We start from the raw sequence: 22434 nt of genomic DNA, 5'->3' as shown, positions 1-22434 counted from the left end.
TTTCTCTCTCTGTGTCTACCTCTCCCTTCCACTCTCTCTAAAAAGCAAGGAAAATATATCCTTGGGTGAGGATTAACAACAATAACAAAAATTTTAAAAATATATTTAAAAAATTTTTTGAAAAGAAAATTAATTTGGGGAGAGAAAAGTTATTGCTTTTCTTTCTTTTTCTTTTGGACATCCTTTGGACGTGGTAACATCCTGGATGAGACAGTCCTCCTTACCAGTCTGTTGTGGTTTTTTTGTTAATCCTCACCTGAGGATATTTTCATTGATTTAAAGAGAGAGTGGAGGGGAGAGGGAGAGACAGAGAGAGAGAGAGAGAGACATCAATTGTTTGCCTCCCACACACATCTCAACCAGGACTGGGATCGAGCCTGCAACCAGGCTACGTGCCCTTGAACAGAATCGAACCCAGGACCCTTCAGTCCGCATGCCAATACTCTATCCACTGAGCCAAACCGGCGAGGGCCTTGCCAATCTGTTTTCTGAGTGTCAGGGTCAGAACTGAGGCCACAACAGCAGCTATGTGTGCACCCCATGCAAATATGTCTGAGTGGCTCAGGGGCCCCACTGGAGCCTGTGCCCACCCCTTTAAAGGCCTGGGCTGGCCTCCAGGATGGGCACAGGCCCCTCCACACTCCACAGCGCTGTTAAATTTAGCCAGGCAGGGGAGGCCATCAGCCCATTTGTCCATCTGCCCATCAGCAATCCTGGATCCTTGGAGAAGAAGGAGGAGGGGGAGGAGGAGGGGGGGGAGGAGGAGGAATCCAAGGTAATGGTATGAAAGGGACAGGCACAGATTGGAGAATGACTCTCTGACTTCCCTCCCTCTCCCCCTCCCCTTTGCCCCTTCCCCCCTTATTTAGCACCTGCTGCCCTCCTGAGTGTGGTGTGCCAGTGGGGATGTGAGTGGAGTGGGACACAGATGGCTTAGACACAGTGTCAGCATCCTCCCCACTCCCCACTGCAAGCAGTTCGTGTCCTGAGCCTGCTCTTCCCAGTGCCATAGGGTCAGCTGGGAAGGCGACGGGCCCTTTTGTCTGGGGTCAAGACGGGGCCAAGGGTATGCGACCGCCAGAGCTCTGACTCCCAGCATCTCTGGATTTTTTCTTAGAAAAGCCCAGGATGTGGTTCTCGCTGGCCCCCTTGGAGATGGCGTCTGACAGACTGTTGAGCTTGAGACTGGCAGGAACTCTGTGTGGGGTGAGGCTGATCTATTTGACAGGGTGTCTGACCTGGGGTTCGGGATGGGGCTCCTTGCCGTCCAGAAAGCGGCTCTGCTCAGACAGGCAGCTGGGGTTCCCAGCCCGGGCCTGGCTCCTTGCCCAGAGCAATTTCCCGGCTCAAGGCCTGCCAGGAAGAAGACTCCTATCAGCCTTCAGGCTGAGGCAGCTCGGCCTTGGGGGACACAGTGGCTCTGAGGACACCCAGCCTCACCTCCCAGCTTCCATCGAGGGAGCCCTGGGGACATCCAGGGACAGGCAGCCGGGATTGCAGGCTGGCCAGGGCGGCTTTCTTGCTTCCAGCTGGGTCCTTCAGTACAGCCCGGGGTGAGCCTGGGCAACTCACTTGTCCTCTCTGAGCTCCTCTTTCTTTGTTTCTTTTCCCTAAAATTTGTATTTATTAACGTTAGACAGAGAGGAAGACCCATTTGCTGTTTCACTTATTTATGCGTTCATGGGTCCTGGCAGGGAATTGAACCAGCAACACTTCGGTGCCCAGGATGATGCCCAACCAACCGAGCCACACCGGCCAGGGCAGCTCCACGTTCTTTATCTGCAACAAGAGGTGGGGGATGAGGAAGGCCTCCAGTTCTAAGGACTCTGAGAGCTAACAGGGATCCCCCACCCTAACCCAATCCTGGGGGCCCCTGCCTTCGGGGCCTGCATTGGGGTAAAGGGCAGGAGCTGAAGAGGAGCTGCACCCCAAGCTCAATAGTGGCCTCAAGCTCTCTGAAGTCAGTGTTATCAGGACACATCCCCCCGGGGAAATCCCCTTCTGGTCCCCGTTTCTCAGATAAGGAAGCAGGCTCAGAGAGGATGGGCAAGTCACCCAAGCCCCCCAGGCAGCCAGTGGCAGAGCCAGGGATGGTAACCGAGCCCGTTTGGTGCCAGGCTTTCTCGCTGCGTCTCGGGGCGCCCATGGCGATGTGCAGCAGATGTGGCCCTCGCCTGGCCTGGCCCCTGCCCCCGCCCCCCCCCCCCCTCCGCTCATCCAGGAGGTGGGGGTGTGGCTGGGGCAGGACAGACGGGGGAAGAGGCCAGGGATGGAGATGCCAGCCTGACGCTGGGGGTGACCGGGCCAGGCCAGGCCTGGACGCAGGGGCGGAGGATGGGTAGCCGAGGGCAGCGGTTGGGGGTCCTGCTGTGGGCGCAGGAAGTGTCAGGCAGCTGGACCGGAAGCGGCGCTCCTTCCTCTTCTGCGGTCCGGGCTGTAGGCCCCCCGGGCTGAAGGTGGGGAGGGTGTTTGGCTACGGGGATGGGTCCCTGGTGTGGGGAGGGCTCCAGCCTGCAGCCACTCCGCCCAGCCCGGCCCGAGCCCCCGTGCTGTTCCGCCAAGCTTGCGGGGGGCTGACAGCTTATCTTCGCCTTGTGATGGGTGGCCGTGGTTTCCTGCCAACAGCTTCTGTTTCCGGAGGCCCAGCAGGGCGCAGGCGGGACGGGGCGGAGCCGGCAGGGGCAGCGCCGGGCCTGGGTGACCCTGCCAGCTCCGCCCCCGTCCATCTTTGGGAATTTATTTGTCCACAGGCTCGGCTGTCCCTCAGTCCATTGCCTGCCAGGGACCCAAAGCTGCTCGGGTCACCCAAGGGTCCTCCCTCCCAACCCAAGCGCCTGCCACTGACCTCTGACTCCTGACCTCTGGCCCCACCTGCCTGCGCTGCCCTGGGTCAGGGGCGGGGAAGCCCCTGGAAACCGTTGTAGACGTGGTGGTTGCGCACCCAGAGAGCGGAGGCTGCGCAGGGCTCGGCCCTCGCCCCGCCGGGCCCGCCATGGCGCGGCGGCTGCAGGATGAGCTGGCCGCCTTCTTCTTCGAGTACGACACCCCCCGCATGGTGCTCGTGCGCAACAAGAAGGTGGGCATCATCTTCCGCCTGATCCAGCTCGTGGTTCTGGTCTACGTTGTTGGGTGAGTCCGGGCCCCTCCCTGCTGCCCTCTGATGCCAGGCCTGCCCTCTAGGCTCTGGGATGCACCCCCCCCCCCCCCCCCCCCGCCAGGACCCCAAGGAGCCCCTCGTTCTTTCCACTGGTTGTCATCCTTCCGGACAAACCCTGGGGCTGGTGAGAAAGAACGGGAGCCAGTAACTCCCTGGCGAGATGGAGACACTGAGTGAGGCACAGAGGGGGAGCCCCCCCACCCCCACCCCCAGTCCTGGGTCACCTGGGCAACGAGGGCAAACCCGCTGGATTCTGTGGAACAGACTCGCTAGGACCGGTTGCCTGAAGTGGTGAGTGGCTTCGGGGGCCAGGGCCCCGTGAGCTGCAGCCAGGGTCCCTCTACCTCTGACCCCACAGCCGAGCCAGGCCATCCTGAGGCAGAGCCACTCCCCACCTGACAGGCCCCGCTCCCACCGGCCCTGCCTAATGAGAGGCACCCCGGGGTGTTTGAGAACACCTGTGCCTTAATGGGGGCATGTCAGGCAAAGGCTGGAGGTCATTCTGGCCCCAGGGATGACAGCTCCTTTCTGGGCCTCTTGGGCCTGCCCCGTTGTCCCAGGAGTTCAGGGACGGAAGCAGGGGGACCCTCCCAGCAGTGTTCCAGGGACCGTGCATGGCCGTGCATCTTCCCGAAGTCAGTCTGGCTGCCCTGGGAGCCAAGGCCGGCCTGGCAGGGGCTTGCACACATGTGTGCTTGTGTGAACACACGTGTGTGTGGTGTGTGGATGCATGTGTCGTACCCAGAGCTCTGTGTGGGTACATGTGCCCTCATGTGTCAGTGTGTGCCCAATGGGTGTGTCTGCTGGGAGTGTGCCCAATGGGTGTGTCTGCTGGGAGTGTGCCCAATGGGTGTGTCTGCTGGGTGTGTCCCTGGGGCTGGGTGCCCACCTGTGCATGCCCTGTGGCTGAGTGGCTGGGTGCCCACCTGTGCAGGCCCTGTGGCTGAGGTGGCTGGGTGCCTGGTGCATGCCTGTGTCTGAGGTGGCTGGGTGCCCACCTGTGCATGCCCTGTGGCTGAGTGGCTGGGTGCCCGCCTGGTGCAGGCCCTGTGGCTGAGTGGCTGGGTGCCCACCTGTGCATGCCCTGTGGCTGAGTGGCTGGGTGCCCGCCTGGTGCAGGCCCTGTGGCTGAGGTGGCTGGGTGCCCACCTGTGCATGCCCAGTGGCTGAGTGGCTGGGTGCCCACCTGTGCCTGCCCTGTGTCTGAGGTGGCTGGGTGCCCACCTGTGCCTGCCCTGTGGCTGAGGTGGCTGGGTGCCCACCTGTGCATGCCCTGTGGCTGAGTGGCTGGGTGCCCACCTGTGCATGCCCTGTGGCTGAGTGGCTGGGTGTCCACCTGTGCCTGCCCTGCGGCTGAGGTGGCTGGGTGCCCACCTGTGCCTGCCCTGTGTCTGAGGTGGCTGGGTGCCCACCTGTGCCTGCCCTGTGTCTGAGGTGGCTGGGTGCCCACCTGTGCCTGCCCTGTGGCTGAGGTGGCTGGGTGCCCACCTGTGCATGCCCTGTGGCTGAGTGGCTGGGTGCCCACCTGTGCCTGCCCAGTGGCTGAGTGGCTGGGTGCCCACCTGTGCCTGCCCTGTGTCTGAGGTGGCTGGGTGCCCACCTGTGCCTGCCCTGTGGCTGAGGTGGCTGGGTGCCCACCTGTGCATGCCCTGTGGCTGAGTGGCTGGGTGCCCACCTGTGCATGCCCTGTGGCTGAGTGGCTGGGTGCCCCTGTGCAGGCCCTGTGGCTGAGGGGGCTGGGTGCCCACCTGTGCATGCCCTGTGGCTGAGTGGCTGGGTGCCCACCTGTGCATGCCCTGTGGCTGAGTGGCTGGGTGCCCCTGTGCAGGCTCTGTGGCTGAGGGGGCTGGGTGCCCACCTGTGCCTGCCCTGTGGCTGAGGTGGCTGGGTGCCCACCTGTGCCTGCCCTGTGGCTGAGTGGCTGGGTGCCTGGTGCATGTGCCCCTGATGGGGGGGGGGCATCATGTCCACTGACAATAAATCTTCAGAGGGCTCCGAGGGGAGCTCAGCCCCTGCTGGGGAGTCTGAGGGCACCTGGCAGCCTCGGCCTGACTTCGCTGTGTGGTCCCGAGGGCCCTGCCCCTCTGGTCTCCGTGTCCCCATTTTTGCTGTGGGACCAAACCAGGACTGCTGACTGGAGCCCAGGAAGCTTAAGAGTCCTGCTCCCCCAGGGCCTCTGGCATCCAACAGCCTTCCCTCTGCCCCACCTGGACCCCAAGGCCTGAGAGCGGTCAAGTGCAGCCAGGGCTGGTGAAGGACACCCTCCGGCTCCTCTCTCCTGTTCACAAACCAGTTTGGCATCTGCAGTGTCGTTTGAGCTTGTGAGGGAAATCAGGGCTCAGAGAGGAGCAGTGGGGTTTCCGGTCACAGGCAAGTCCCTGTTAGAGCTGAGGCCTCCGGACCCCCTGCCTCTCCGTTCCCTTTCTAACGGGGCCCTGATGGCGTGCTGCCCGGCACAAGACGGGCCTGAACATCCACCCTCCCGGGAGGAAAGCGGTGGCTGGCCCACCCCTCACCCGGAGGCGGGGAGAATGCTGTCCTCTGTGGCCTGTGGCTCCCCCTGTCTGCTCTAGGTCAGCACCTGGAGCAGCGCCAGGGCCCTCTGGTCGCGACTGTCAGAGGGAAAGGGCCAGTCCTCCCACACCCCCCACACCCCATCCCCGGTGCAGCGTATGCCTCAAGCCCTGCTTCAGTCCTGAACACAGACCTCCAGTGATGGGGCCTCACTACCTCCCTCTCCCCTTTCCACCCTCCTAAGACAGGCGACTCCGTTTCCAAATAGGTGTGGCCTCCTCAGCATCCGTGAGGCTCAGAGACACTGAGTGACTTAGCCTGGACCTCACGGCTAGAAAGGGCTGAACCAGGACCTGAATCCAACTGTGTGGCTCCAAAGTCGGCCTTGATATCCTGGAAGGGAAACCCGCTCAGGGACGGGGACTGACCACCCGAGTCCCAGAGCAGAGCAGGAAGCAGGGTCCCTCCAACGCCCCTCAGCCCCACCCTCAAGTCTAGAAGTCTAGCCTTCCACCCTTCCACCCCTGCTTGGGCTGGGACTCCTGCTGTCTCTGGCGCCCTCGTCTGGCCACTGCCCACAGCTGCAGACTGAAACCAGCCTGGATTTGGCTTTACTCTCAGACTTCAATTTCCCAACTGTCCCGGGGAGCTGGGGTGGGGAAAACCCTTCTAAAGGCATGCACAGAGGTTCAACAGTTTCTCTCTCCTGGGAAAGGATGGCCTTTCTTCAATTACACACACACACACACACACACACACACACACACCGCTTTCCAAGGCCCCTGTCTGTCAGTGTCTGGTCCTGAGGGTGTTGCAGGAGAAATGCCAGGCTCCCGGACACCAGAGACAGGGACACAGCCCGGAGTGGGGGATGAGCAGCCCCAGAGACAGAACTGGACAGAGGGACATTGGAGGACAACCACTCAGATGAAGGGAGAGGCTCTGAGACTTAGGAACGGAGAGAGTTACTGAGACAGGCAGGGAGGCTGAGGTGCTGAGAAGCTGACCGGGTGCGGAGGAGGGGAACTGAGGCTGTGTTCTCTGCCCGGCACACTGCTCTGGGAAGCCCAGGGCAGGAGGAGGGAGCAGGTGGGCCTGAGGCCCCCATAGGCTGTGCAAAGACTTTTTTTTTTTTTTTTGGCTCAAATTATAGTGGTTAATTCGTAGTGGCATTTCTCCTGGGAAGCAATGAGCTCTCCATAACTGGAGGTGTGCAGGCAGTACGGCTGCCGTCCACGATCTAGCAGGCCCATAAAAGGGTGTGCTGAGACACGTCCCTGCCTGGGGTGTTCTGGTCAAGCGGGGAGAAAGATCTTTCTGGGGCACACAGGAGAGTCCAAGGGGACTTGTGACTGCTGCTTGGGGAGGGGAGCCTGGAAGGCTTCCTGGAGGAGGTGACACAGTGGTAGAACCAACCTTGAACTTTTCCTCAGGCCCCCCTGGGCCTCCTCTCACCTCAGTCCTCACCCCTTCCCTGTGCACCCACATACAGCTCTTGAATCATGGGCTCCTGAGACCTCCAAATGGATCCTGGAGCACACCAACCAGGGATGAGAGCAGATACAGATTCATACTGGGAGAACTGTATCTGAAGACATTTCTTTTTTGTTGTTAATCCTTACCCAAGGATATTTTTTCTATTGGTTTTTAGAGAGAGTGGAAGGGAAGGAGGGGGGAGAAAGAGAGAAAGGTGTGAAGAGGCAGCAGTGATGAGGTTGCCTCCTGCACACGCCCTGACCCAGGCTGGAATCGGGCCTGCAACCCAGGTACATGCCCTTGATCAGGAATCAATCCTGGACCCTTCGGTCTGAGGGCCAACGCTCTAACCACTGAGCAACCAGCCAGGGCTGAAGACATTTCTGCAGCATCTTTTCCATGCCTGGTGCTGTGTCGGGCTTCATGGGACAGAGGTGGGGGCAGGGTAGGCAGAGGGAGAACAAGGAGATGAGGATGAATTAGCCAGAATTCCTTTGGTTCCTAGAGACAGAAACTGATCAAAACTGTATTTATGTAACTGAGAAATCGATGCGGGCTTCAGGCCTGCCTGGATCCTCCATGGAGGCCACAGGAGGAGCAAGCTCTACCTCTCGCATCCAGGAGACGAGGCGTTCAGGCTGGTCCCGTCTGGGCTCTCCAGTGAAGCTAGCCAGGACTAGCTCCCTCTGCCCCCGGCTCTCCTCCCCTCCGGCAGACTTCATCCTCAGGCCGGCTCTCTGTCCTCGAGTGGCAAAATGGCCCCCAGCAACTCGGAGCTGACATCCCACCAGCTTAGCCTCCCCTGGGGCACAAGAACATCTCCTTCCCCGGAGTTCCAGCACAAGTCCTGGGTCTAACGCTTCCTGGCCTAGGTTGGGTCATGAACCCAGCTCAGAACCAATCGCTGAGGCCAAGGGAGTGAATGCCCTGATTGGTGGAGCCTGGCTGTGTGCCTGCCTCATCCAAGCAGGGCTGCTGGGAAGTGTGATCAAAGGTCCTGGGGCAGGAAAGGAGCAAGGCAGCCCTGGCCAGTGTTGCTCAGTAGCCAGAGTGTCAGCCGGAGGACCGGAGGGTCTGGGGTTTGATTCCCAGTCAAGGGCACCTACCTCATTGCAGGTTCGATCCCTGGCCCCAGTTGGGGTGTGATCAGGAGGCAGGAGGCAACCAATCGATGTTCCTCTCCTTCCTCTTTCTCTCTCTCTCCCTCTCTCCCCCTCCCCTCCCGTCTCCTACCTCCCTTTCATTCTCTCTAAAAAATTAATGGAAAAAACATCCTCAGGTGAGGATTAAAAATAATAATAAAGAAAGGAGCCAAGGGAGAGGAAATGGAGGAATGAGCGGGGCCACTGGCTCAGGCCTCTGAACCCGGCTGAGCAACATGGGCTTTCTCCTGCAGGCAGCTTTCTCTGGAAGGGGGAGGCCTGGGGCAGGCAGGTGCTGGGGTGGGGGTGGAGGCCAGAGGCAGGACAGCTATGAAGAGGCAGCAGTGATGAGAGGATGAGGCCAAGGCAGAAGCAGTGAGTATGGACGACAGAGGTCATCACCCTGGCAGGCCCCACACCAGGGTGGCCACACTCAGCTCCTGCCCCTTGCTGCTCAGCTCCTGCCCCTCACTGCTCTGCTCCTGCCCCTCGCTGCTCAGCTCCTGCCCCTCGCTGCTCAGCTGCTGCCCCTCGCCGCTCTCTCCTGCCCCTCACTGCTCTGCTCCTGCCCCTCGCTGCTCAGCTCCTGCCCCTCGCTGCTCAGCTGCTGCCCCTCGCTGCTCAGCTCCTGCCCCTCGCTGCTGCATGGGGCATGTGCCCAGCACAGCCAGAGTTTCCGACTTCTTAGGAGCAGTGGGAAACTGGAACTTATGGGTGAAAGTAACCTCTTTATTTTCGGAGGTTGGAAACTCATTCAAAAAAAATGAAAAACAAATGATCAGCGTGACTTGTCTGTAGACTGCGCGCTGATCAGCCTCTGAGCCCCAGCGCGGGCCCCAGCTCTGAACTCAGCCCCTTCCTGGCTCCGAGTCTGCTCTGCCCCGTGGCTCCTGTGAGGTCTGGTCAGCTCCTGCCTGTGGCTGAGCTACACCCTGCCCTCCAGCCCCAAGCCAGAGCTGCCCCAGCTCCTCCCAGCTCCTCCCAGCTCCCACAACAAACCCTCTGGCCCTTAGAGGAAAGCCACGGAGGCCAGGAGAGACCAGAGGATGGGCATGAAGTCAGGAAGGGCGGGAGGATGATGCCCGGGTTTGGGGCCTGGGGTCGGGGCACCAGGGGAGCAAGTTCTGTGGACACATGAGGCATTCTAGTTGGTCCTGTTGAATGTTTACTTTGAGATATAATTCACATGCTGTCACATTCACCATTTTAAACTATACCATTTGGTGGGTTTTAGCGTAATCACGAATTTGTGCAACCATCATCACTATCTAATTCCAGACATTTTCGCTATTCAAAAAAAAAACCAAAAACAACCCTCCCCCCTCCGGCCCCGTGCCCCTTAGCAGTCACTCTCCCCTCCCCTCCCATGCCCCCTTGCCTACCCTGGACATTTCACAGAAGTAAAGTCATACCATGTGTGGTCTTTTGTGCTGGCTTTTCCCACCTCGCGCGCCGTCTGTGAGTCCGTCCCGGTTGTAGGGTGTGTCGGTACTTCCTTCCCTCTGTGGCTGAATGAGAGTCCACGGTCGGTGCGGTTACACCCGCGTTGTTTATCCACTCGTTGGTTCAAGGACATCTGGGTTGTTTCCACTTTGTTTCCCATGAAGAATGTTGCTGTGAACATTCGTGTGCATGTTTTTGCATGGACATCCATTGTCAGGATACCTATAAATGGAATCGCTGGGTCAAATGGAAATTCCATGTCTAACTTTATGAGGAAAAGCTGACTTTTCCAAAGGGTCGGCTTAGGTTGGAGGAACCTGTGGGTGTCTGGGGTGGGGCCGGGGCAGAGGGGAGGAATGTGTGTTGCCCAGCAGTGAGCGCAGACTTTTGGGTTGTTTTGTTCACTTCTGTCTAGAAAAGTGCTTGGCACATAGTAGGGCAGGGGTGGGGAACCTTTCTCCTGCCGAGGGCCATATGGACATTTACAGCATCATTCGGGGGCCATGCAAAATTATCAACGTAAAAATTAGCCTGCTATAATTGGTCAAACATTTAATTAGCTCACCCCGAATGCCTTGGCAGGGCCGGACCAAATGATTTCGAGGGTCTTATACGGCCCGAGGGCCTGACGTTCCCCCTGTAATAGGGGCTTGATAAATAAATATTTGTTGAATGACAAATGAATGCGTGGAATTGAATTTCAGGAGAGAGTAAACAAGTGGAGGCAGGAACCCTGGCGCATAATGGGTCTGTGATAGCTCGCACGGGGTTCTGCCTGGGCTGGGCATGGAGGCCAGGCCGATGGGGCAGATGGACATTTAAAGAATTAGTGAAGGAAGAGTAGGGACCGTGAAAACAGGAGACTGGCTTACTATGTGCCTGTGCATGCTAATTCATCGAATGGGAACTCATGGGAATCCCCAAACAATCACCTCCACTCCTCTTCCAGGGGCCCAGCCAGTGCTCATGCATGGCCAGGCCCTGCTTGTGTTTGTTGAATGAACAGTCTCTGTGGGAGGTGTCACCACCTCCGTTTTACTGAGAAAGCCAGGGCTCAGAGAGGGTTCGTCTCTGGCCAGAAGCCACACAGCGGTGAGTGGCAGAGCTGGTGCCTGAACCTCGGCCTCTAGGCCGTTCCAACGTGTGGCCTCTTCCATGAGCGGCCACTGGAGGAGAGAGAGAGGGTTTTGCTGAGAATGAGGTGGGTAGAAAGGGAAAGAGAACTTCTGGAAGGGGAGGGACTTCAAAAACTGCCGGTGTTTTGGGCATTAGGTGCCCATGGTGGCTTCCCAGCGTGGTGACAGCAAGGCTGGGTCCGGCTTTGGAGGAGTGGGCCTGGCACCGTGGTCATTCTATTGCTATCAGAACTGAGGTCACTGAACCTCCCATTGACCCCAGGACTGACAGCCCCCAGGGCACAAAATCAAGAGTGGCTGCACCAGCCCCTGCGTGCCTCTGCTTCCTCCCTCAGCCCCTGCACTTCTGGCTCCGGGCCGACACCTGATGCTCAGTGGAGGGGCAGAGTCCTGGGCTGCGGGCCCTCAGCCGGGGCCTACCTCTGACTCGGGAAAGATGCTCCCCAGGCCTCCATTTTCTCATCTATATTCTGAGGAGGTGGCGTGGGGCAAAGAGAGAAATGCTGCTGGACACTGGGGGTCGGGGGTGCCCAGAGAGAGGCCAGTGACCTCCTCTGCAGCTTGGGCACGAAGCCAGAGGCCATCCTGGAAGAAGCAACCTAAGGAGGGAGGGGCATAGGTGATGCCCACTCTTCCTGAGGGGGCTGGAGGCAGTGAGACAGGTTCAGGACACAGAATTGGAGGCCTTTGTCATGTCTTACCTGTTGCCTCCTGGGACCTGCAGGGGGCAGCAGTGACCCTGCTTAGGCATGGGGTGGGGGAGGGGCGGCTTGGCTCCAGTGTGGCAGGGCGAGGGACTTGCAGAAAGAGGAATGGACTATGGGAGGTGAGAGGAGGACATTGGTGGGCTGCCTTCCTGGGGCCTGGATCAGGGAGCCAGCTCCTAGAGAGCTAGCAGTGACTCTGGGACTAAGAGGCCTGGAGAATTCCGTTACCGGGCACGGGAGAGGGGCTTTGAGCTCTGCTTGGACAGGTAGACTGAGGGTAGAGTGAGGGGTGAAGGGGGCATAAATAGACCTCCCCAGTCAGACCTGCCCATAGGTGCGCTCACAGATTTGTCCTGGGGATACGAAGCCACAAATCCCGATGGGCACCATGGCCACACACACACACACACACACACACACACACACACACACAGTTACAGGCACAGGAATCTGAGGAAGAGAACCACGCTCCGGATACAAGTGTTTCCAGGACTGTCGGTTGTAAGCAACAGAAACCAAAACCAAACTGGCTTACATAAAGGAAGGGGATTTATTAGCTCATCTATAATAATAAAAGCGTAATATGCTAATTAGACTGGACATCCTTCTGGATGACCTTCCGGATGAAGCCGGGGCTGCGAGGGAAGCCCTGGTCCTGGGTGCCGGAGGGAAGCCGGTACCGGCAGCCAGGGGAAGGAAGGCCTACTCTTGCACGGATTTCGTGCATCGGGCCTCTAGTGTAACTGAAAAGTCCAGAAGTAGATTGCTCACGCTTTAGGTATGGCTGGGTCCAGGTGCTAAAACAACCTGGTAGGAGTCTGCCACCCCCCATGTCCTGGCCTGGCTTTCTCTAAGTTGGCTTCATTCTCACGCTTGCTCTGTGAGGTAGCAAAGATAATTCACCATAGTTTTGATCTTGGAGCCACCTTGCTTAGCAGAGAGGATGTCTTTTCCCCAATAATTCCGAGAAAAATCCTGGCCTCCCTGCTGGAACTCCCAGGGCATGTGCTCATCCTTAGACCCATCACTGTTGCTAGGGTGATGGAACATTGATTGGCAAGTGTTGCTCATGTGCCTACCCCTGGGGCTAAGAGGGAGGTGGGCCCCACTGAACCTTCCAGATAGAAAGTGGAGAATGCATAGGAAGAGGGGTTCTCGATGCTGGGAAGAGAAGGCCAGGACTCCCCAGGGAAGCTGGGAGGCCTCCAGCCTGAGCCACTCCCACAAGGGCCGTGACTGGGGGCCAGAGGCTGCCAGGCGTTCAGCGTCATGCTCTGCTGTCTTCCTGTGGGAGGACCTCAGGGAGGAAGGAGAGCTCTCATGCGGACTGGGGTTCAAGATGCTTGGCCTTCAGGCACCAGCAAATTCTGCTCTTGGAAAAGGACCTGACGGAGTCCTTCAGTGGGTCTGCTCCCGGGAATTAGTGTTTTCAGAATGAAAAGAATGGTGGAACTTCAGGCACTCGCGGGGGAGGGCGGGTGGGGAGGAGGCAGTGCTTCTCCTGCCTCCAGCCCAAGGTGTAGCTTTAGGAACAGAGAGTGGCTCAGAAATGCATCTTTTTTTAAAATATGTTTTTATTGATTTCAGAGAGGAAGGGAGAGGGAGAGAGAGAGATAGAAACATCAATGATGAGAGAATCATTGATCAGCTGCCTCCTCACACACTGGGGATTGAGGAGCCTGCAACCCAAGCATGTGCCCTGACCGGGAATCGAACCGTGACCTCCTGGTTCATAGGTTGACGCTCAACCACTGAGCCACGCCGGCCGGGCAGAAATGCATCTTGGGAGGCAAAGGGAAAGGACCTGGCCTGTCCAGCTGGTGCCAGCACATGCCACCCTTGAGCGACCCCTTTGCTCCCACTCTCTGCAGGTGGGTCTTTGTCTATGAGAAGGGCTACCAGACCTCGAGTGGCCTCATCAGCAGCGTGTCTGTGAAACTCAAGGGTCTGGCTGTGACGCAGCTCCCGGGCCTGGGCCCCCAGGTCTGGGACGTGGCTGACTACGTCTTCCCAGCCCAGGTGAGCTGACTGACTCAGGGATGCGCCTTCCACCCAGAAGTCCTGGCTCGGAGCTGGGTTGGGCTCCCTCCCACCTCCCTGTGGGACCAGTCAGCTCCCACCTCTCTTGGGCTTCCGTTTCCCTAACTGTGAATGACGGGCACACGCTGACTCGGGGGGTGGGGAGGGAATGGAGGATTGTGCTTCGTGCCGTGTGGGCGCTAGGAGCTGCTGGGCAGTGCTTGGTTCTTGGGGCTGTTCTCCCAACTCAGAGCCCTGCCTCTCACTTCCAGGGCGACAGCTCCTTCGTGGTCATGACCAATTTCATCGTGACCCCCCATCAGGCCCAAGGCTACTGTGCAGAGGTGAGGCTGCCGACCACCCTCCTCCTTCACCCCAAGGGGAAAGTCACAAGGAAGAGGAGGTCCCCTTGGGCACTGGAGGTGAAGCTGGGGAGGCTTCCTGTGGGGGCCGCAGTGGTGGGATCTCAGGCGCAGATTCACACAGAGGAACAGGCCACCTTTGACCCTGCCGGGGCTTCCCTCCCAGCTGCGTGCCAAGCAGGATGCTGAGCCTCTATGCCGGCCCAACCACAAGCCCCCACCTTCCCACCCCTGCCAGCTGACATCAGCAGCTGGGCCTGAGCCCCGAGGGGGGATGGAGGCCTTCAGCAAGGGTCACCCCAAAGGTACCTGAGACTCTGCCCCACGCCCTCCCTAGGGCCCTGGGCGGGAGGGGCTCTTCTCAGGACCCCAGCCAAGGGGCCTGGAGCCAGTAGCTCTCCCCTCCCCCAGCATCCAGAAGGGGGCACGTGCAAGGACGACAGTGGCTGCACTCCAGGGAAGGCGGAAAGGAAGGCCCAGGGTAAGGAGCCTCCTCGTGTCCCTCCTCAGCCCCTTCCAGCTCCAGGCCTCCCCCACCAGGACGCCCTTTCTGCCCTCTCCCCTCCCGCCATCCTGCCCTGGGCCTGCCCTGTCCCAGACCCAGCCACACTTCTGTCCTCAGGCTCTGCTTTTGGGAGCCTCATCCATGGGGAGTCCTAGGGAGGGAGCCTGGGGCGTCTCCCCTGCCCCTCCCCGCCCCCCAGCTGCACCCAGGACTTTCTCCCTTTCTCCAGGCATCCGCACAGGCAAGTGTGTGGCCTTCAATAACACCGTGAAGACGTGTGAGATCTTTGGCTGGTGCCCCGTGGAAGTAGATGATAGCATCCCACGGTAACGCCTGCTCCTTCCAGGGAGCTGGGAGCAGGATCCCCGAGCCCAGACAGAGGGGCATCTGTACCCTTGAAAGGACCAGGCCCCCCCTCTTCCATCTGTGCAGCCCAGGCCAAAGATCCCCGTGGCCCCTGGTCAAAGGGCCTGAGAGTCCACCATTACAGCACACCACCCCAAAGCCACAGGAGGGTCCCCCCCCACACACACACACCTTGCCAAGCTCTGCTGGGCGCACGGGGGACTGCTGGGGAGGGGTGGTGAGTAGGTGTGGTCTCCTTTAGCCCTGCCCTTCTCCGAGAGGCTGAGAACTTCACGCTCTTCATCAAGAACAGCATCAGCTTTCCACGCTTCGAGGTCAACAGGTTCGTGGGAAAGCGGGCAGTAGGCAGGTGGCTCTAGGAGGCTGTGGCTGCTGGCCTCAGCTGCCTGTCACCCCTGCTCCTGCTGCTTCCTCTCTGGGCCCCCGGGGTGGGCTGTGGAAGGAACATTTCTGGGGCCCATGAGGGATCCGCAGAGCTTCGGGTCACGGTGGGCACCTCCCAGCTGGCACACTGCTGCTGCCAATGCCCTCTGCCGCATAGGCGCAACCTGGTGGACGAGGTGAATGCCACCTACCTGAAGAGGTGCCTCTACCACAAGATCTCACACCCGCTCTGCCCTGTCTTCCATCTCGGCTACGTGGCGCGGGAATCGGGACAGAGCTTCAGCACCCTGGCCGAGAAGGTATTATGCCAGGCGAGTGGGGAGGGCTGGGCCCGGGATCGTCAAGCCAATCAAGGCTTTTCAGGCCCAGTTAATCCGCCTCCAGCCTCCCCGTGTGGGTTGAGTATAATGGGTTTATCCTCTAATGTTGGGGAGGCAGGGTCAGGCCTGTCTCCTCAGCAGGGCCTGGAGTGGAATGGCACGGAGGAGGCGCCCAGAATGAATGGGCATGGGCAGATGTGGTCCTCTGGGTGTCTGCTGAGGTCCCACTGTTTTTAAAATAGCAGATAAAAGCAGCTCAAATCCCATGGCCCATGGGAATTCCAGAGGGGCAGCTCCACGTGGTCCCTGGGTTCGGAGAGAAGCATGAGAAAGAGCCAGTCTTGTGGGAAACTGGGGAACTGCTGTGCAAAGGCCCCAAAGTGGGAAAACTCGGTGTATTCTAGAAACGCAGAAAGCTGGAGGGTGGTGGGCGGGAGGCAGGGCCAGACAGGGTGACAGGCTTGACACGGAAGCAGTTTCTCAGCATCTGTTGTCAAGCCCAAGCACGTTCCCTCTTCAAGAGGCTGCGGCACAGCTGCAAGGCAGCTGCCTGCCCTGAAGCCCCAGAGCTGAGCGCCTGTGTCCCGGCAGGGCGGGGTGATAGGCATCACCATCGACTGGAACTGCGACCTCGACTGGCATGTGCGGCACTGCAAACCCGTCTACGAGTTCCACGGGCTCTACGAGGAGAAGAACCTGTCTCAAGGCTTCAACTTCAGGTGCCTGCCAGGCCCCCGGCACCTTCCCTCGGGGTCCTGAGGGCTTTTCTGTTCCCAGAACCCTCAGGGCCAACCAAGTGTCCCCGGGAGGGGAGCCCAGGAGCCCAGGAGCCCGGGTAGCTCCTGTCGTCCGGAGGTTGACCACGCAGGGAGCCAGCAGGGAGCACGACCTTGGAGGCCTGAGCCCCTGCCCTGCTCTTGGTCCCCTGGAGGCCCACCTGGCCAGGACTGGCTGGGGAAATGGCTGCCCGCGGAGTCAGGGTGAGGGTGGAGTACAGCATTCCTGGCATGAGGCCTGGGATCCTGCCTGTGGCCCCCCCTCTCTATAATGTTGTGGGGGGGACTATCCTCATGGGCCTCGAAGGGCCCCTGCATCCCTGATGCTCTGGGAACTCCCCACCTAGGATGCTTGTCCGTCATCCCCCCGCAACCTCACTTCTTCCCCAAGGTTTGCCAGGTACTTCGTGGAGAATGGGACCAACCACCGGCATCTCTTCAAGGTGTTTGGGATTCGCTTCGACATCCTCGTGGACGGCAAGGTGAGTGACTGACAGTGTGGGGGGCAGCCAGAGACACGCTCTGGGCCCTGTGAGTGCCTGTTGGGCCTCTGGTTACAGGCGACTGAAGGTGGGTGTGCTGCATTCGGCAGTTCTCCTAATAGCATATGGGCGTGGGCACGGTTGAGGGTGGCCTTTCAGCTGTGACCACACCTCCCGCACTATCTCCCTGGGTCCAGGTAGGCAGAGCCAAGGTCAAACCCAGGCTCCTGGCCAGCCCCTGAGTCGCCATGTAGAGGCAGACCCTGGGCAGCGGGCAGTGGGCCAGCTGACAGTGGAAGGGACACTGCCTGACCCCAGGCCTGGCCTTAGGGCTTCTGAGGAAGACCTTTCCAACTGGGCCCCTGCTGACTGCTAACCCTTCCCCCCCACCCCGGGCCCCCCACCAGGCTGGGAAGTTTGACATCATCCCCACAATGACTACCATCGGCTCCGGGATTGGCATCTTCGGGGTGGTAAGTGCTGGGGACATGGGGTCACTGTGCTGGGGTCAGTCCCCTCTTCCACATCTCAGTGGCAGCAACAAGTCTCTCACCCCAGAACTTGACTGTAATTGTCCATCCTTACTGAGCCCACCCCCACCCTAGACACACAGTATGTCTGAAGAAACTGAGGCCCACAGTGGGGCAGGACCCCAGGTCTGGATAGGGCAGGATGCGGTCAGGGCCTCACCCCCTCCAGGACCCCAGGTCTGGATAGGGTAGGATTCGGTCAGGGCCTCACCCCCCTCCAGGACCCCAGGTCTGGATAGGGCAGGATGCGGTCAGGGCCTCACCCCCCTCCAGGAGCCCAGGTCTGGATAGGGCAGGATTCGGTCAGGGCCTCACCCCCTCCAGGACCCCAGGTCTGGATAGGGCAGGATGCAGTCAGGGCCTCACCCCCCTCCAGGTTCCCAGGTCTGGATAGGGCAGGATGCGGTCAGGGCCTCACCCCCCTCCAGGACCCCAGGTCTGGATAGGGCAGGATTTGGTCAGGGCCTCACCCCCCTCCAGGAGCCCAGGTCTGGATAGGGCAGGATTCGGTCAGGGCCTCACCCTCCTCCAGGAGCCCAGGTCTGGATAGGGCAGGATTCGGTCAGGGCCTCACCCCCCTCCAGGAGCCCAGGTCTGGATAGGGCAGGATTCGGTCAGGGCCTCACCCCCCTCCAGGACCCCAGGTCTGGATAGGGCAGGATGCGGTCAGGGCCTCACCCCCCTCCAGGACCCCAGGTCTGGATAGGGCAGGATTTGGTCAGGGCCTCACCCCCCTCCAGGAGCCCAGGTCTGGATAGGGCAGGATTTGGTCAGGGCCTCACCCCCCTCCAGGAGCCCAGGTCTGGATAGGGCAGGATGCGGTCAGGGCCTCACCCCCCTCCAGGAGCCCAGGTCTGGATAGGGCAGGATGCGGTCAGGGCCTCACCCTCCTCCAGGAGCCCAGGTCTGGATAGGGCATGATTCGGTCAGGGCCTCACCCTCCTCCAAGACCCCAGGTCTGGATTGGGCAGGATGCGGTCAGGGCCTCACGGATGGTAGGGATTCCCATGCTCTAGCCACCACCTTCCTGCCCCCAGGCCACGGTGCTCTGTGACCTTCTGTTGCTCCACATCCTGCCCAAGAGGCACTACTACAAGCAGAAGAAGTTCAAGTATGCGGAGGACATGGGGCCAGAGGCGGTAAGAGACGCCCCGCGTCAGGCCCTTCAGAGGCCTCGGCCCCTCAGCCTGCGGTGGGGAGTCAGCTGCTCCCCTGAGGCTGACTTTCATCCCCTCCCCCCCCCATGCTCACACAGCGGGAGCGGGACCCCGCGGCCACCAGCTCCACCCTGGGCCTGCAGGAGAACATGAAGACGTCCTGACCTCGGCCCCCACTCCTGACTGGACGCAGCCTGAGGCTTCAGGGGGGCCCTGGTGGGGTCCCAGCCAGGGTAGCGGGGTCTCCCCTGGGGCTCACCTGCCCTCCCAGCCAGAAAGACACCAGTGTGCCGGCGGCTCAGGGTGGACACTGGGAGAGACCTGCGCAACTCTGAGCTCTGGCCCCACCTCTGCACCCCGCCAAGCGCCCCTCACCCAGCCTCAGCCCCAGCCTCTCCGGGCGGAGGAGGTGCGGGTGCTGGTGGCCCTTGCACACTCCTCAGTGGGACCTTCGTGCTTCTCTCTCGGGGTCCACATCCCACTCTCTGGCCTGTGCTCTCCCGTACGACACCCACTAGCCACCGTGACTATTTAAATTTAAATTAATTAAAATGGAATAAAATAAAAAGCAGTTCCTCAGACCAGCCACATTATAACCACCAAGGAGGCACGGGGCGGTGGCTGCCGTATGAGACAGTGCGGACATTTCAGCACCACAGAGAGTTCTCTGGGACAGCCAGTTCTCACTGGCTCAGATTTCCGTGGGGATGGGGAGCGTATCCACCGTGCAGGCCCCTGGGCCCACCCCAGACCCCCTGCACCAGGATCTCCAAGGCGAGCAAACTCCCCCAGCCATTGTAAGGACCTTCGTTTAAAAGGTTCCTGATCAGGTATCAGACTTAGCCTGGGCCTGCATCGCCTGGCAGGTGCCGGTAGTGAGCAGGTGTGTGGTGTGCTCACAAGCCCCACAGTGTGCCGTGCACACGCCTTCATGTGCACACTCACCTGAATGCACACCCCCTTCTACCCACACTGTATATTTGAACAGCTTGGGCCTTGCAAACACAACCATCTGATCACACCCACACACCTGGTCCATACCATGTCACCTCTGTGGGACATGTTTCTCCCACATGTGTCAGGCCAGGACAGCCCTTCAGTTATGAATCCTTACTCAGCTACCTCTGGCCAGGTGGGAGCCTTGGCCAAGCTCTGGGCTCCCTGCCTGTGGCCCAGCCCCAGCTCCCAAGGCCTGCCCGGCTCTGTCTGAACACAAGGTCTGGGGAAAGCGAGGGGTGAGTACAATAAAAGGAATGAGGACAGACCTCTGCCTCTGTACTTTCTTCTCAGCCCTCTCTGAAACCCATCTGTGCTCTGTGGGTTGAGCTGAGTGATCTCTGAGGTCCTTCTGGATCTGTCGGTGGGTGGTGGTGAGCTGACGCTTTGCCCTGAGACCAGCAGGGTCAGTGCTGGGGGTTAGCTCACCTCTATCCACGGGCCACTGTCCTGGCACAGCCCTGAACATCGGAGCTCTTCCCAACCCCCCACAAGCCCCTCCCATGCATCGGAGGTCTGGCACTGGGACAGCAGAGAACCAGGCTCATGAGGGGCCTCATGAAAGCAGAGGTGAGGAGGGGGCTGGCTGCCCCAGGAGGGAGGGCTGAGGGAGCCCCAAAGAGGGGAGGAAGGTCATGAGTGAAGACAGTGTGGAAGGGTTCTCTAGGGCCCTGATGTGGGCATGGCCACTAGTCTGAACTTAGAACCACGCAGGGTCCCTGGGCACCCCCATCACCACGCTTTGTCTAGACCAGTGCCGTCCAACAGGCCGATATAGTGGTCACCAACCCCATGTGGCCATTGAGGACTTAAAATGTGGCCAGTGCAACCAAGGAATGGAATGTTTTATTTTATCCACTTTTAATGAATTGAAATCACCACACATGGCTAGTGGCTACCACATCAGACGGCTAGCAGGCCCTTGGCCCTCTGCCCTCTGCCCCAGCCAGGAATCATACTTCAGATTTTGTAACAGGAACTCCCCCTTCTCTCCTCTCTTCCTTCTCCAGCCCTACCTGCTTTTGCACCTCCCGCCCCCTTCCCTCCCAGATGAGTACAGGATTCCAACTTTGTATCCAACCCAATCCAGAGGCCCCCTCTCCTCTCTCACTCCGGCACTTGCTCCCCTCTCATGCCCCCTCCCGCCCATGGCCCATGTTCCCCTGCAGCTAGCTCTGCCTGCCCCTTCACTGCTACCTTTCCAGAAAGACCAGTTTCCCTTGTCCCACCCTCAGCAGTTGGCCTCCAGTCCCCGCCCCCACTTCTCCGAGATGCCCTTGCCAAGTTACCAGCAGCATCTTTGTTGCCAAATCCAAGCAGACACTTAGCTGTATCCTGCTTGGCCTGTCTGCCTCTGATACTGTTGACCAAGTCCTCCTTTATCGCAAGATTTCCTTTCAGCAGCTTCTAGGACCCACCTCTCCTGATTTTCCAGTTAGCTTGGTGTGCAGGGAAAATACAGGTTTCAACTGCAGCTCTGGCATGGGTCACTGTGTGTCCTTGGGCAAGTTGTTTAACACTCCAAGCCTCCTCTGTGTGTGTGTCAAGGATGATAATAGCCCCTACTCAGGTTGGGATAAGATAAGATATGAAAGTGCCTAGCACAGAGCCTGGCACACAGTAATGCTCTATCTTCTCTTTCAATAGTGGAATCACCCAGTTGTCCCCAGATATCTATTCTCTCTATAGTGATACAGCTCTTGGTTCTTGGCAGGATATGTGGCTGCCTAGAATGAAAGTTGCGTTTCCCAACCTCCTCTTGCAGCTGGGTCTGGTCATGTGACTAAGTTTCAGCTAATGAAATATATGTGAAAGTGTCAGGTGACACCTTCTGGGAACTTTTCTGAAAAGTCAGCTGGTGCAAATCCTTTACCCTCTTCTTCTTCATCCTTGTCTTTATCCCACTGCCTGGAATGTACATGTGATGGCTGGAGCTCTAGCCACCATCCTGAGCCATGAAGACAAGTGTCATACCCAGAGGTTGCTGGAGCAGTGAGAGGAAAGAGCCACATCTGGAAGTCTGTGGAGCACATCTGACATACCAGCCCAGGACTGTCTTCCCTGAGGTTCTTATGTGGGATTTCTGTTACCTGAGTCAAAACTGGTACAGAAATCTTCCCTCCTTAAAAGTGAATGTTCTGGCCCTAGCTGGTTTGGCTCAGTGGATAGAAAGTCAGCCTGTGGACTGATGGGTCCCGGGTTTGATTCCAGTCAAGGGCACATGCCTGGGTTGCGGGCTTGATCCCCGGTAGGGGGCATGCACGAGGCAGCTGATCAGTGATTCTCATCGCCTATGTTTCTATCTCCTTCTCCCTTCCTCTCTGAAATAAATAAAAAAATATATATATTAAAAAGTGAATATTCTGTCCTTGGACCCTGCTTTATTTGCTCTGAGTTATCGCACCTTTTCCCATTGCTCTACTTACAACTATAGATCCTTTCGGATAACTTCCAAAACTGTCTGCTGGCCCAGCCCTCTTTCCTGAACTCCAACCCCACACATCCCTCCCCCTAATTACCATACCTAATTAGTTATTCATTTGACAAACATCTTTTGAGTGCTGCCCAAATCAGGCACAGCCCCTGCCCTCATCAAGCTCCCAGTCCAAATGGGGAACAGGCAGATAAACAGAAGCTCATACAAGGAAGTCCCTAGCAGGGGCTGGTAACCCACACTGGGCACTGGGCGGTGAGGAGGTCAGAGGGAAGGGTTCCTGACAGAGGGGTATTGAAATGAGCTAGGCAGATGGTTAGGACTGAGGTCATGAAGCACTTGACTGGACCTATTCTTGGGATATTGGTGAGCCATGGACAATTCCTAAGCGGGAGCTGACTAGTTGGATTTGTGTTTCTGAGAGAGGTCTCTGGCTGCCAGGTGGAGAAAGGCTACTGGGGTGGGGTGGTAAGACTGGACAGGGGTGGGAGGCCAATGAGGAGGCTGCTGCAGCAATCCAGGTGCAAA

At 59.0% G+C, this 22434-nt stretch overlaps 1 protein-coding gene across 1 annotated transcript; it reads left to right on the top strand.

Moving 5' to 3' along the window:
• The first annotated feature begins 2754 nt into the window (after nucleotides 1-2754).
• On the top strand, nucleotides 2755-19706 carry P2RX1 (purinergic receptor P2X 1). Its single transcript, XM_079798908.1, has 12 exons — nucleotides 2755-3129; nucleotides 13447-13594; nucleotides 13867-13938; nucleotides 14368-14437; nucleotides 14691-14787; nucleotides 15069-15149; nucleotides 15369-15510; nucleotides 16123-16250; nucleotides 16699-16789; nucleotides 17197-17262; nucleotides 18357-18458; nucleotides 18575-19706. Exons 1-12 carry the CDS (start codon nucleotides 2993-2995, stop codon nucleotides 18638-18640), a joined length of 1200 nt encoding a protein of 399 aa, XP_079655034.1. The 5' UTR covers nucleotides 2755-2992; the 3' UTR covers nucleotides 18641-19706.
• The last annotated feature ends 2728 nt before the right edge of the window (nucleotides 19707-22434 follow it).

This window comes from Cnephaeus nilssonii (assembly GCF_951640355.1).
Source record: "Cnephaeus nilssonii genome assembly, chromosome: 19".
Taxonomy (NCBI): domain Eukaryota; kingdom Metazoa; phylum Chordata; class Mammalia; order Chiroptera; family Vespertilionidae; genus Cnephaeus; species Cnephaeus nilssonii.
This window is presented reverse-complemented; position numbering and strand designations above follow the sequence as displayed.

What these genes read in the sequence shown, in the direction of transcription:
- P2RX1 (XM_079798908.1), top strand. Translation starts at nt 2,993, where the DNA reads ATGGCGCGGCGGCTGCAGGATGAGCTGGCCGCCTTCTTCTTCGAGTAC. An exon ending in ACTACGTCTTCCCAGCCCAG is followed by an intron (nt 13,595 to 13,866) that starts GTGAGCTGACTG and finishes TCTCACTTCCAG; the next exon opens with GGCGACAGCTCCTTCGTGGT. An exon ending in GTAGATGATAGCATCCCACG is followed by an intron (nt 14,788 to 15,068) that starts GTAACGCCTGCT and finishes GGTCTCCTTTAG; the next exon opens with CCCTGCCCTTCTCCGAGAGG.